Source organism: Nuphar pumila, chromosome 17, assembly GCF_984573655.1.
Source record: "Nuphar pumila chromosome 17, dmNupPumi1.hap1.1, whole genome shotgun sequence".
NCBI lineage: Eukaryota > Viridiplantae > Streptophyta > Magnoliopsida > Nymphaeales > Nymphaeaceae > Nuphar > Nuphar pumila.
This window is the reverse complement of record NC_143265.1, coordinates 70,763,375-70,774,570: the sequence shown is the minus strand read 5'-3', so window position 1 is coordinate 70,774,570 and position 11,196 is coordinate 70,763,375. Positions and strand designations below refer to the sequence as shown.

Sequence of the window (11,196 nt, the reverse complement as noted above, 5' to 3'; positions counted from 1 at the left end):
CTCTCTCACACACACACACACACATCTCCCGTTACTCTTTCGAGTTCGTTTGCAGTGATAGCTTGCAATTGTGGCATTGATTAACAATTTTTTGCATTCTTGATTCCTGAATTATTTGGGAATGTTCATTTTGAAATCGAGCTTAACGAACCAAGCCAAGCTCGGCCCAGGCTCGACACAAGCCGAGCCTGAGCACCAGTGGTTCAGGCTCTGGCCGAGCTCGATCCAAGCTTGAGCACATTTTTACATGAGCAAGCCGAGCTTGAACATGCCAAGCTGGGCTTGTGTGCATCCCTAATGGCATCTCATCATTTCAATTATCTTAATAAATAATAGCATTTTTAAGCTCATACTGAAATTAATTTGCAGGAACCAAGGGCTAACCAAACGTCCAGCTCTCTGTGCTGATTCAAACACTTTCTAAGCTCATATTAAAATTAAAAACAAGCCAATTAAGTTCAACAGCTCATGTCAACTGCAACGTTTAGAGTGTCAACATGCCAAATCACCCGGCAAGATTCTTATTCAACTAGACTACAACTCAACCATCACAATACACGCACTTGTCTAAACTCATAGAAGTTGGGCCCAGGTCCAAGACCCAGAACACCCAGCACTCTTATGGTCCGAGGATCTGTGGCACCATCCGAAACCTCCCAACCCGCAACCTCTTCCGTCAAAAAAGTTCCTGGATCCAGTCAAGATTGTGGTCTGGTTTGGCACCAAAAGCGGGATAGGACCCCCAATTGGACCAATATAATGGACCATCTAGCACCATCATATTCAACCCCATACTCCCATATATTTGAGTACAACTTGGGCCACTCTGGTCCCGCTCACAACTTTGACAATACCCAACCAAAGGACCCAACCCGGCCCTCGGATTCCCGCTCTGTTTTGGACTCCTTGACATCCTGGGCCCCTCCTTGCTGAAGAAAGGGATAGTCAGTGTAGCCCACAACGGGGTCATATGTGTAGAATGTGGCCCTCACGTACTTGTTCACGCGGGCGTTGACCGCGAACCTATACGGCAGGTCCGGGTTTGATATAAAGAGCCGACCATAGGAGACCAGGTCCGTCTCCCCGTCGGCGATCGCACTCATCCCGGTCTCCCTAGTGAACCCACCACTACATATCATGGTGCCACTGTAACCCTCCCTCAAAACTTTCATCAAGTGCTCCTCCTGCTTCTCGCGCGCTAGGTTCGACCCGGTCTTCATATAGGCTGTGTACCGCGGCTGGGTCACATGCAAGTAAGCGAGCCGCCCACCCATGACCCGTTCAAGCCTGTTGAGTTCTCCGATCACAAGCCGGCCTAGGCTGATCGGGTCCAAGTCTGTGGCATCGAGGTGGTCGATCGCAGGTGAGATACGGACCCCAACCCGATCCAGTCCTACAATGGTTGCGACGGATTGGGTCACTTGGGAGAGGAACTTGACCCGATTGGTTGGGGAGCCACCGTACTCGTCGGATCGGTCGTTGATGCCGTCCTTGAGGAATTGGTCAATGAGGTAGCCATGTGCGGCGTGGATTTCCACTCCATCGAACCCTGCAATTCCAAACAGCAAAGGAAGAAGATCAAAGAACGAAGAGAGAGAGAAGGGAGAGGGGGGTGAAAAGATAAACTTTATAAAAGCAGCATCTTTTTTGGATATATAATTTTTTCTTTTCACTCTTTGCTGCTTTGTATGATTGTGCGCGTGACAGTCATAAAGGAAAGGCTAGCCTGTCATAAAGACACACACACATATATATATATATATATATATATATATATATATAGAGAGAGAGAGAGAGAGAGAGAGAGAGAGAGAGAGAGAGAGTTCGTAACTTTTGGCTTTCTTGGTTCAGTAGCAACTAGCAAGATATGCCGTTTAGCGACTCTCTTGAATATCAATAAATGAGAAGTACCAAAAAAGTAAAGAATTTGAGTTTTCAGAAAAAATACCAATGTGACCCAGCCATTAAGTTTTGATTGAAACCACTTGCCACGTGTAAAATTAGCCATTTTTTCCCTCAAGCTTTCTGCTTTTGTTTATTTTTCTTGTTTTTTGTTTTTTAATACAGAATTAGGGTACATTCTTTTTTCTGAAAGTCAAGATGGGGTTAAGCAGTCCCATACCAGTTATACAACTATACCATTGGGTTTTGAACCTGCAACGTCCCAACTGTTGGTGGAATTAGGGTACATTCTTCTTCAACTGAGAACATGGATTTACCAATTATTTTTACAACTGCCAACGCACAAAGGCCGTTTAGAATGACAAATCACACCAACTTTGAAAGAGGTAAGAAATTTCCGAACGAATCACACTCCTTTGTATCCATAGGAGTCCATTGATGAAAAGGAGCCGAAGAAAGCTTAAACCCAGATGGATATAAGCTCAATCGAAATTGCTGGAGATTTAAAATTGGTGTATTGATAAGACTGGTCACTATTTCTTGAAGCTCGAGCTCTCTCCCGGATGAACCATGTAGCCAAAAGAAACCATAAACTTGCCCCCCACATGAGTAAATAAATCTAAGCTATGAGTTGCACTATAGTGTGGCAGCAAAAAAGGCATTCTTGGCAATTTCTTCACAGCCTAAGATACTACCAGAATATATTTCTAACCACAAGTTGCAATGGCCTCATATGCGCTTCTACATGCGTGCATGCATGCATGTGTGCAGACAGATTGGCATGGTAGGAAACATAAAGAATCAACTTTTTTTCTTCTTACCAGCTTGCATGGCATTCACTGCGGCCTGTTGATACTGCATGACAACCTCCAGGATCTCTTGTTTGGAGAGAGGGGTAGGTTTGGCATAGTTTCCATAACTGCCGTCAGGCATCAAAATCTTCCACCGCTCTGAAATGGCTCTGCTTGTAGATGAGACTGGAGGAGCTCCACCAGGCTGATAAACTGAAAAAAACACACTTGGATCAGAAAGGATCCGACAAAAAAAATGGATGGCACCATGAGTACCATCAAGTAATCAAGCCTACAGGTAAAACAAAATGTGAAGAAATGGAGCTTCAATGCAGAAGTCAGTGAAATAACTAATGGAAAATTCAATGCAGAAGTCAGTGAAACAAAATCACTTGTATTCGTTTATGGGGTCTTAGGCTGAAATGAACAAAGATTGAAGCTGATTTGAAGGTTGAGTCAGCATCACATAATCCAGCTTGACTGGTGCATGTCTTTTTATCTCTTCAGTATAACAAAGAAAAAACCAAGATAATTAAGTGTGTTTATCTACTAGACAAATTCCAGCTAAATTGATAAAAATAAGGCAAACTCCACGATGAAAGCAAAAGTCAGAAGGCAACTTATTGCATTGAACTGTGTTCTTTCTATTAGTAAAGTGACAAAAGCACAGAATGCATAAAAATGGCGACAACTAATGAGCCACCAAAACAAAACATCGACCAACAAATGGTGAGAATCATATCAGACAAAGGAGATGACTGAAAGCTAGAACCTTGGTGAAAGAAGAAAAAAAATAAATAAATTGTATACCGCAAGGTCGAATCTGAGTCTACTTCCCGGTGGGCAGGGGGGTACCTCAAGGGTTTTGCTAACCAGAGGCCAGCCAATGTCCGGTTGGTGATGGGGGTGTGTGGGGGGTGGATTTCCCTTGGACTATAAAAAAAAACAAAACGGGGGGAATAGCCAAGCTGAGGGCCAAGTTGATGAGTTGTGGAGCCTGATTCACTGTTTTTGCCCCTGCGGGAAGGGGGTCCGGGGGCTTCCCCTGGCACGGGTCCCGCTGCGCGGTCAGTGGGCGGGGGTACAGGGGGGGCCGCCCCTGGCGGGGGGTTATAGGGGGGCAGCGCCCCCCCCAGAAGAAATTTTTTCTGGGGCTTATGTTTGGGACCCGGTTTTCAGTGGATCCGACCCGATTTGGTTAGGGTTAGGGTTGTCGCCCTTGCCTTGTTTATATTCTCGCTTTTCTTTCCCGAACTTGTAACTGTCTGTTAAGGGTAATAAAATTTCTCTCTGGGCGGCCGTGTTTTTTTACTCTCTCTCGGATTTGAGGAGAGGTTTTTCCACGTAAATCTGTGTTCTTCTTGTGTTTTGTTTGATCGTTCTTGTTCTTTGTTTCCTTTTGATTGTCTCTTGCTCGTGGTTTTTCCTAACACAAGTGTCTCTGTGCAGACAAGTAACATGATATAGAGAACAAGACTTGACACAAATACAAATAGTGAACAATTATCCCATGATTAATAGCAGAAAGGTACTTTATATATGCAAATTATGCAGATAGTGCCATATTGATGATAAAAATTTGTTCAGCTAACGACCATTTTCATTTATCAATATTTTTGTTGCTCGCCCTCACAGTCGTTTTGATTACATTTTTCACTGCCATTGTGATCATAAATCATGGACTAGTACATTTAGTAAAGACCTAAGTGATCGGTAAGCTTTCTTTTCTTATCTTATTTGATTAGGGATTGATTATCATAAATGCTTTTTTTTTTGGGATAAATAATAAAACAAATCATTAAATAAGTTATTCAACATAAAAGTGGCATAAAGAGCAAGAGAGTTGTTCCGAATTATTTGACCATCATTTAATATTTTTAGGGCAATGAGGTTCCATAGAGAAGATCGAGTGCAACTCAATGTGTTTACTACACACAAGCTACACATAACATTGTAGGCTATTGTACAGACATAACAGGAAAGCAAAGCGCTTGTAGGCTCGCTCGGAGAAGAGTCTGCACCCATAGCACGTAGGCCTTCCCATCCACAGCTGGCTGCTAGGGGAAGACCGAAAATAGGCATGGGGAAGAGGAGGGATAGCACAAATTTTTTCCTTGGGATTTTCCTCAGGATTACGACATATTGACACTTAAAACTTATATTCCACTGTCAGCTAATCAAAAGATTCAAAACTTAAGCTTTGAGTTCAATGCTTTCTGTCATACAACTTGGAAAACTCACTAATGTACAGACGCAAGTGAGTAGTGGAGAAAAGGCATATAAAGAAACAATATCTTAAAATTGTAGACAACCTAGAGCGTTCAAGATATTGAAGGTAAGTTAAATTTTTTAATTCAGTTGCCAGTAGGAAAACTTAGAAGGTGTTGTCACAATTCTGCTTGTCAGCCAAATAACTATGGAGTCCTTATCCATAAGGGCCACATGGTATGATCTCATTCACAGTAAACTTGGGATTTCATGAAAGAGAAATATCATTTTTTGTCATTCTTTTAGTAGTTTCTTCTCATTCAATTTTGGATAGCCATGTATATTTCATTTCCTTTTATGCTAAGCTGATGAGAATAATATTCAGTCTTTCCTACTTATACTTTCATTATATATGTGCCATCATCTCCTTCCAGAAAAACATAAAAGAATTTTTGGGGATAGATAGATTCATCGTATGGTTCCAATATGATCTGAAATGGGAGAAAGAGTAGAATAATATCATACATTTTTGGGAATGGACAAAGTATCAAGTTTTTCACTTTTAGTGGTACCGTAAGGGAGATATCCCCCAGCACTATGAAAAGCGATCCATTGACAAATGAAACAAAATAATGATTTTGACGATATCAAAAAGCTTCATTACTTGAGTTAAAGTGGATTCTAATGTTCTTGAAGTAATACTAGAGTTGATGCAACAAAATTCCCCATATCCAACAAAGAAATGACATTACCTAAAGAATGAGAGAAAATTAAAGGGTTTAGGAGATGTACATACAATTTCAGCAGTTCTGATACATTCTAGATATAATTTAAAAGACTAAAACCTTTTTCTCTGTAGAATTTCAGATTCTCAAATTTCAGTCATTAATTTCACAAGGGAAAAGAGTTACAAGATTTGATCCAAAATTTTGGGGCATTATGGGAGCGCAAATTATTTTCTTCTACCTATTGTGTTTTATTTTACTTGTTTAGAGTTTAGACTCAACTTAGCCAATTCCTGACTTGTATTTGGGAAAAAAAAATCAGGTTCCCTATGTCCACCTGTTTGTAAGAAAAATAGTTTTTCCTTTTCAATCGTGAGAACTTGGCTTTAGTCTTTCATCCCCAAAGAAAGTTGTCACAAACATCAAAACTCCCAGTAACATTGGTTGCTTCAGGCAAAACAAGTCCTCTAAAATGCCCAGCATACCACCGTCAACACTTGTGCCCTAGGGGCTGGCTCGGGATGGTTCTAGGACTATATAATCCAGTAGGATACAATGCATGTTTAAATAAATATTTTATACTTTTTTCATTTTTCTTCTTTATATGTTGCTAGAGAATTTGCAAAAACAAACACATACATGTATTGTGTGCAAGTGTTTGTAGAGAGACCAAAACCGACAAAATGAAATATGCTAAATGGATTTTTTTTTTAATTCCAGCCATATAGATGCCATCTACATGCTTGATTTCATACAGATCGGCTCTTGGATGGTTCAATTCCAGCACACGTATAGGTTTTTATATGGTTTGAAAAGTCAACAGCCTGAAATCTTCACAAATTTTAGAGGCTTGAAGAATGTCTTTTTTATTGGGAAAATATGATTCCGGTGTCTATTCCTAGCAATTTGACCATGCCAAACATATCTACGAGGTCAGAATTGCAAAAAATGTGCTGGAAAATGCATTTCGATCCATTAGCATATTTCATTTTGTAGGTTTTCATCACTCTCTATACACACACACACACACAATATATATATATATATATATATATATATTCACTACAGACATTTGTAGGTACAAATGCCTTATCTTTTTTATGTTTTTGGTTGTTTTTAATGAAACTAACCCTTACAGATGTGATCTACATGTTTTTCTTAGTGGGAATTGGCTCTTAGATCATCCGATTACAACAAGTAAGCAGGTTTTTGCAAGGCTTCAAAAATCAATTGTCTATAATGTGTGATACTTTTTTGGGTCATAAAATCATGCTTTCTAGTAAAAAAAAAAACATGATTAAGAAGCTGATCCCTACTATTTTGGACATGCAGAATCCATCTATGAGGTCTGATTGAATCAAAATAACTTGTGCCATAGAGATCCAGAGGCGTTTGTACCTACAAACATTTGTAATAAATATTACCCTTATCTATCTATGTTACAGAGATTCGGCCAAATAGGTGTCGCACCCACATCGACGCGACGCGATGCGGCACCCGGTGCGGTCACCCAGGGTCATTTTGGTCCATTTTTGGATTTTTTTAAAAAAAATAAAAATTTGCCCTATGAAATGGGCTGCGGAATTTAAAAAAAAAATTCTTGGGGAACACAGCGGGACCAGCGCCGGGGTGAACCCCCGGACCCCCCTTCTCTCTCTCTCTCTCTCTCTCTCTCTATATATATATATATATATATATATATATATATATATATATATATATATATATATATATATTATTTTTTGCCGCACCCCGGCACCCAAGGTTTTTGAAAGTGCCGCACCCCCGCACCCGCACCCATGTGACATAGCTATCTATCTATCTATATGTGTGTGTGTTCATGTTTGCATGACATAGCTTCGCACTCTACAAAGGCTTTCAAATGGGGACATCTGAAGAAGGGGCTTGCAAGTGAAATGATCAGGTTTGATAAATCAAGAACTTTGTCTATTGTCACAAATTCTATGATTGCAAACAAGCAATAATAGTAAACTTGTTTCAGTCAATCAATGACGAACTGGTGACACCAAAGAGATTTTCCTATGGCTTTCACTCACATTCAGATCAGGTAACAGCAAGACCATGAAAACATCACAAGCAATATGGGAGAGAAATTCCCTGCTATTGTGACTGAACAAACAAAAAAGTCACGGGAAATTATCATCTGGAGATAGGTGAATGCCGTCAACATAGTGAGGCACCTGGCATCTTCAAATAAGAAACAGTACATGAAATCATAACCGCCTTGTAGTTGCTGTTTTTTCATTTGACATAAGGGTGTACTTTTAGGTACATGAAATTGGACTGTCATTTGAACTGGGATGGGTATATCTGCTGTAACATTTTTTGAATCTATTAATAATGTCTTCTTTCAGAAAAAAAAAAACAATGGCTTCTGCACTTTTTTATGAAACAAAGTAAATAACATCTGCACTTTAATCCCCGATGATATCTATGGAATTACAATGTGGTAAAAGAAATCTCCAGATATCAAATTTGGTGCCATTTAAATACATCATCTAGATGGAATTACAACTTCATGGCAGTCAATCCAGCTGACTTTGAATTTGGTAGGAATACCTCCAAATCCAAACATGTCAGAATTCAGGGAATGCACAGCAAAAAATAACAACCAGCATTAAGGAAATTTTCTTGTATATAGGTTATTGTCTTTGAAACTCCACATGAAGAAGGACCATGTAAATGCCACTTGCTGCAGATTCTTAACATATATTCAATGTACATGTTCTTAAAAGGAGCACGAAGAGCATTCCAGAAGTACATAATATCTGGGGATGAAACCTTTAATTATGGGATTTACTTAGTAGAGAAGCATCAAGAGTCTGATATTGAGCCAAATATGATAACATATGCACTTTCACAAGTACAAAACTAGCAATATAACCAATAGAATATCTAAGCTATGTTGCTCTGGCTATCAAAAGAGAAGAAGACGGAGTTTACAAAATAAATTTTCATGCAATGCACAAATATGATAAAGATAAAATGCTTGTAGGATGTAAAGTTGTATTAGGCAAAATAAGTTGTGGTCGAACCTGGGTTAGAAGCACGACCAACATGCCACAGCTGACAGAAAATGATGCTTCCTTTTGCGTGAACAGCTTCTACGACCTTTTTCCATGCATCAATGTGTTCATTCAAGTAAATCCCAGGGCAATGTGGAAACCTGCAGTAAGAACAAGTCCTGTGCATGTTATAGATGAACCCTACCTCCAAATGATAACAATCACACACCTCTGATTCAATTTCAAACTTTAGTGTTAGCCCTAGAAAGTAGTAGAAGGACCAACTCTGTTGTAAAAGAATTCCAATTCTCAAACACAAAATTCTTTAAAACAGGGTGGTTCTCTACAATATTCATATCAAGGATAACTTATTCAATTATATTCCAATGTGCAATTATAGATTGCAGAAACCCTTTCGATTTTAGCAAGCGGAAGACAGAATTCTCTTCTACATTATAAGAAGCATGTTGTGTTGCTGTTAACGTTATTTTGTGAAAGAGTACTAAAGTTGCAGGCAATATGAGCAGGAAAACTATCAAGAAGAAGGGTACAACATACCCCGCGGCAGTGGGGGAAACCACAGCTCCTTCAGTGATTAGGAAGCCACCTGGCGTAGCTCTCTGTGTGTAATATTTGACGTGGGCGGGCTGAGGGATTCCATTCAGAGCTCTGCATCTAGTCATCGGCGCAAGCACAACCCTGTTTACAGAGTCAAACACCAACACTTAGCACAAAATTTTAGCAGCACACAAAAGCAGCCAAATTGTCACGTACATGGACAACAAGATCCTCACAGTGTTGAAATCTGTTCTTATCTGTAACCAGCGTGGATAGGCTTATCTTCATTCTCAGCGTGGATACCCTTGATATTCAGTCTCAGCGCAGATTAAGATCTTATTTGTTGTAAGTTCCAAATGGAGAAAATCCAAATGGAAAGTTGTAAATTCTTATCTGTTTCCAATCTTGGCTTCCACGAATTGTGGTAACAACATTTCCTCAAGATATGAGGCTGTAACTGTCAATAGAGGGATGTATCCTATTTATTTGTAATTTTTTCTACTGAAATGGACGAAGAACTTTTCCTCCTCAATTCAATTTTAACACAGAATTATAACAGACATGACATCAAATGACTCAAATCCGGTAAGCGCTTCAGGATTTCATATCCATTACTTGAAACATAAAATTCATATTATTCACTCCCACCACAAATCATCATCCCCATTTCATCTAACCCAAAAATAAGAAGGTTTATACACTGAATCATAACCACCACAACTCGATCACAATTAATCACAATCACCATCATAAACTGACATAAAAAAACCAGCTCTTTTTTCCTATGCACACATCCAGAATCAATTCTAACATTAACACTTCAACTTTTAAACAGAACTAAAATTGATCTCCACAAGACCCACAAACTTAGGAATTCTTTTACTTTTTTCTCAACTGAAAAACACCACCACCTACCATTCTCATATTATCCACTAATTGGGGAAGAAGGACCTGATTTTTTAGAGATCACTTGCAAAATTTCAAAGATGGTATCTTCCCTCTTTACAGTACAGATCAATACAATCAAACAAACACACCAAAGAACTACCCAAGAATTAGAAAAGTGACCACTTGCAAGATTTCAAAGATGGTATCTTCCCCCTTTACAGTACAGGCCATACAATCAAACAAACACACCAAAGAACTACCCAGGAATTAGAAAAGCGACCATTATACTCACCTGTGAGAGAGGTCGAAGTGCCCCATCTTGTAGGGAGTGAAAAGGTCGGGACGGTCTGTTCCTCCTCTCTCCATGAGTTTGAGCTGAATCGGTGCAGAAGCAGCGGGGTGGGAAAGAAAGCCTAATTGTGCAGGGAAGGTGTGGTGGGGGAGGCCGCCTACAAATAATTGGCTTGGTTGGTCAGTTGCTTTACGGGATTTAGAGGTGAAAAACGTGTTGCTCATGCGTTTGCGAGAATTCCTACTTCCTATTGGTCGGTCGCTACGCGATTGACTATGAGTCTTTACCAGCCAGCGCGGTAGGGTCCCACAGTCGGCTGCTAGCGGTGGGACCCCTATGGGCAGGGCCCCACATTGTATCAGATGAATGGTGACATAAGAAATGGTAACAGTCCAAAGTCTTATTATATTTTTATCGTGAAAAAGTTGATAGAAAATAGAGAATATGCTAAAAAAACTAAAACCAACTAAGTTTTGACTTTTTTTTAAAAAGCACTAAGTTTTTTCAGAGTTAATAAAAAACAAACTTGCAGGATGAATTAAAGGAGTTAATTTACTAGTTAACCCTTCAAAGACTCCTCTCTTTTCTTTAATTAGTTGTATTTTTGGAAATATGATGTTGAAGGTAAAACGGTAATTCCACATCACATTTAACAGCAAACTTGACGTAGTAAACTCTTGGGCCTTTTTAATTAACCACGATATTTTTAGGCGCATTTAAAAAAAAAATCAAAACTTTAGGTGTCTTTTTGACTAAAGCCCAAACTTTAGGTGTCTTTTTGAAAATTTCTCCTTTTTCTCAAAAAT

At 39.4% G+C, this 11,196-nt stretch overlaps 1 protein-coding gene across 2 annotated transcripts; it reads right to left on the bottom strand.

Moving 5' to 3' along the window:
* Positions 1 to 405: 405 nt before the first annotated feature.
* On the bottom strand, positions 406 to 10,551 carry LOC149812158 (12-oxophytodienoate reductase 3-like). 2 transcript variants are annotated; one of them, XM_089993370.1, is made up of 5 exons: positions 10,391 to 10,551; positions 9,211 to 9,351; positions 8,683 to 8,813; positions 2,724 to 2,906; positions 406 to 1,549 (listed from the first exon to the last, which is right to left on the bottom strand). In XM_089993370.1, the coding sequence occupies exons 1-5, from the start codon at positions 10,462 to 10,464 to the stop codon at positions 837 to 839; spliced, it is 1,242 nt and encodes a 413-aa protein (XP_089849496.1). In that variant the 5' UTR covers positions 10,465 to 10,551; the 3' UTR covers positions 406 to 836. The 2 variants fall into 2 exon arrangements, with proteins under 2 accessions (XP_089849496.1, XP_089849497.1); XM_089993371.1 differs by having other exon boundaries at positions 9,427 to 10,523.
* Positions 10,552 to 11,196: the final 645 nt, after the last annotated feature.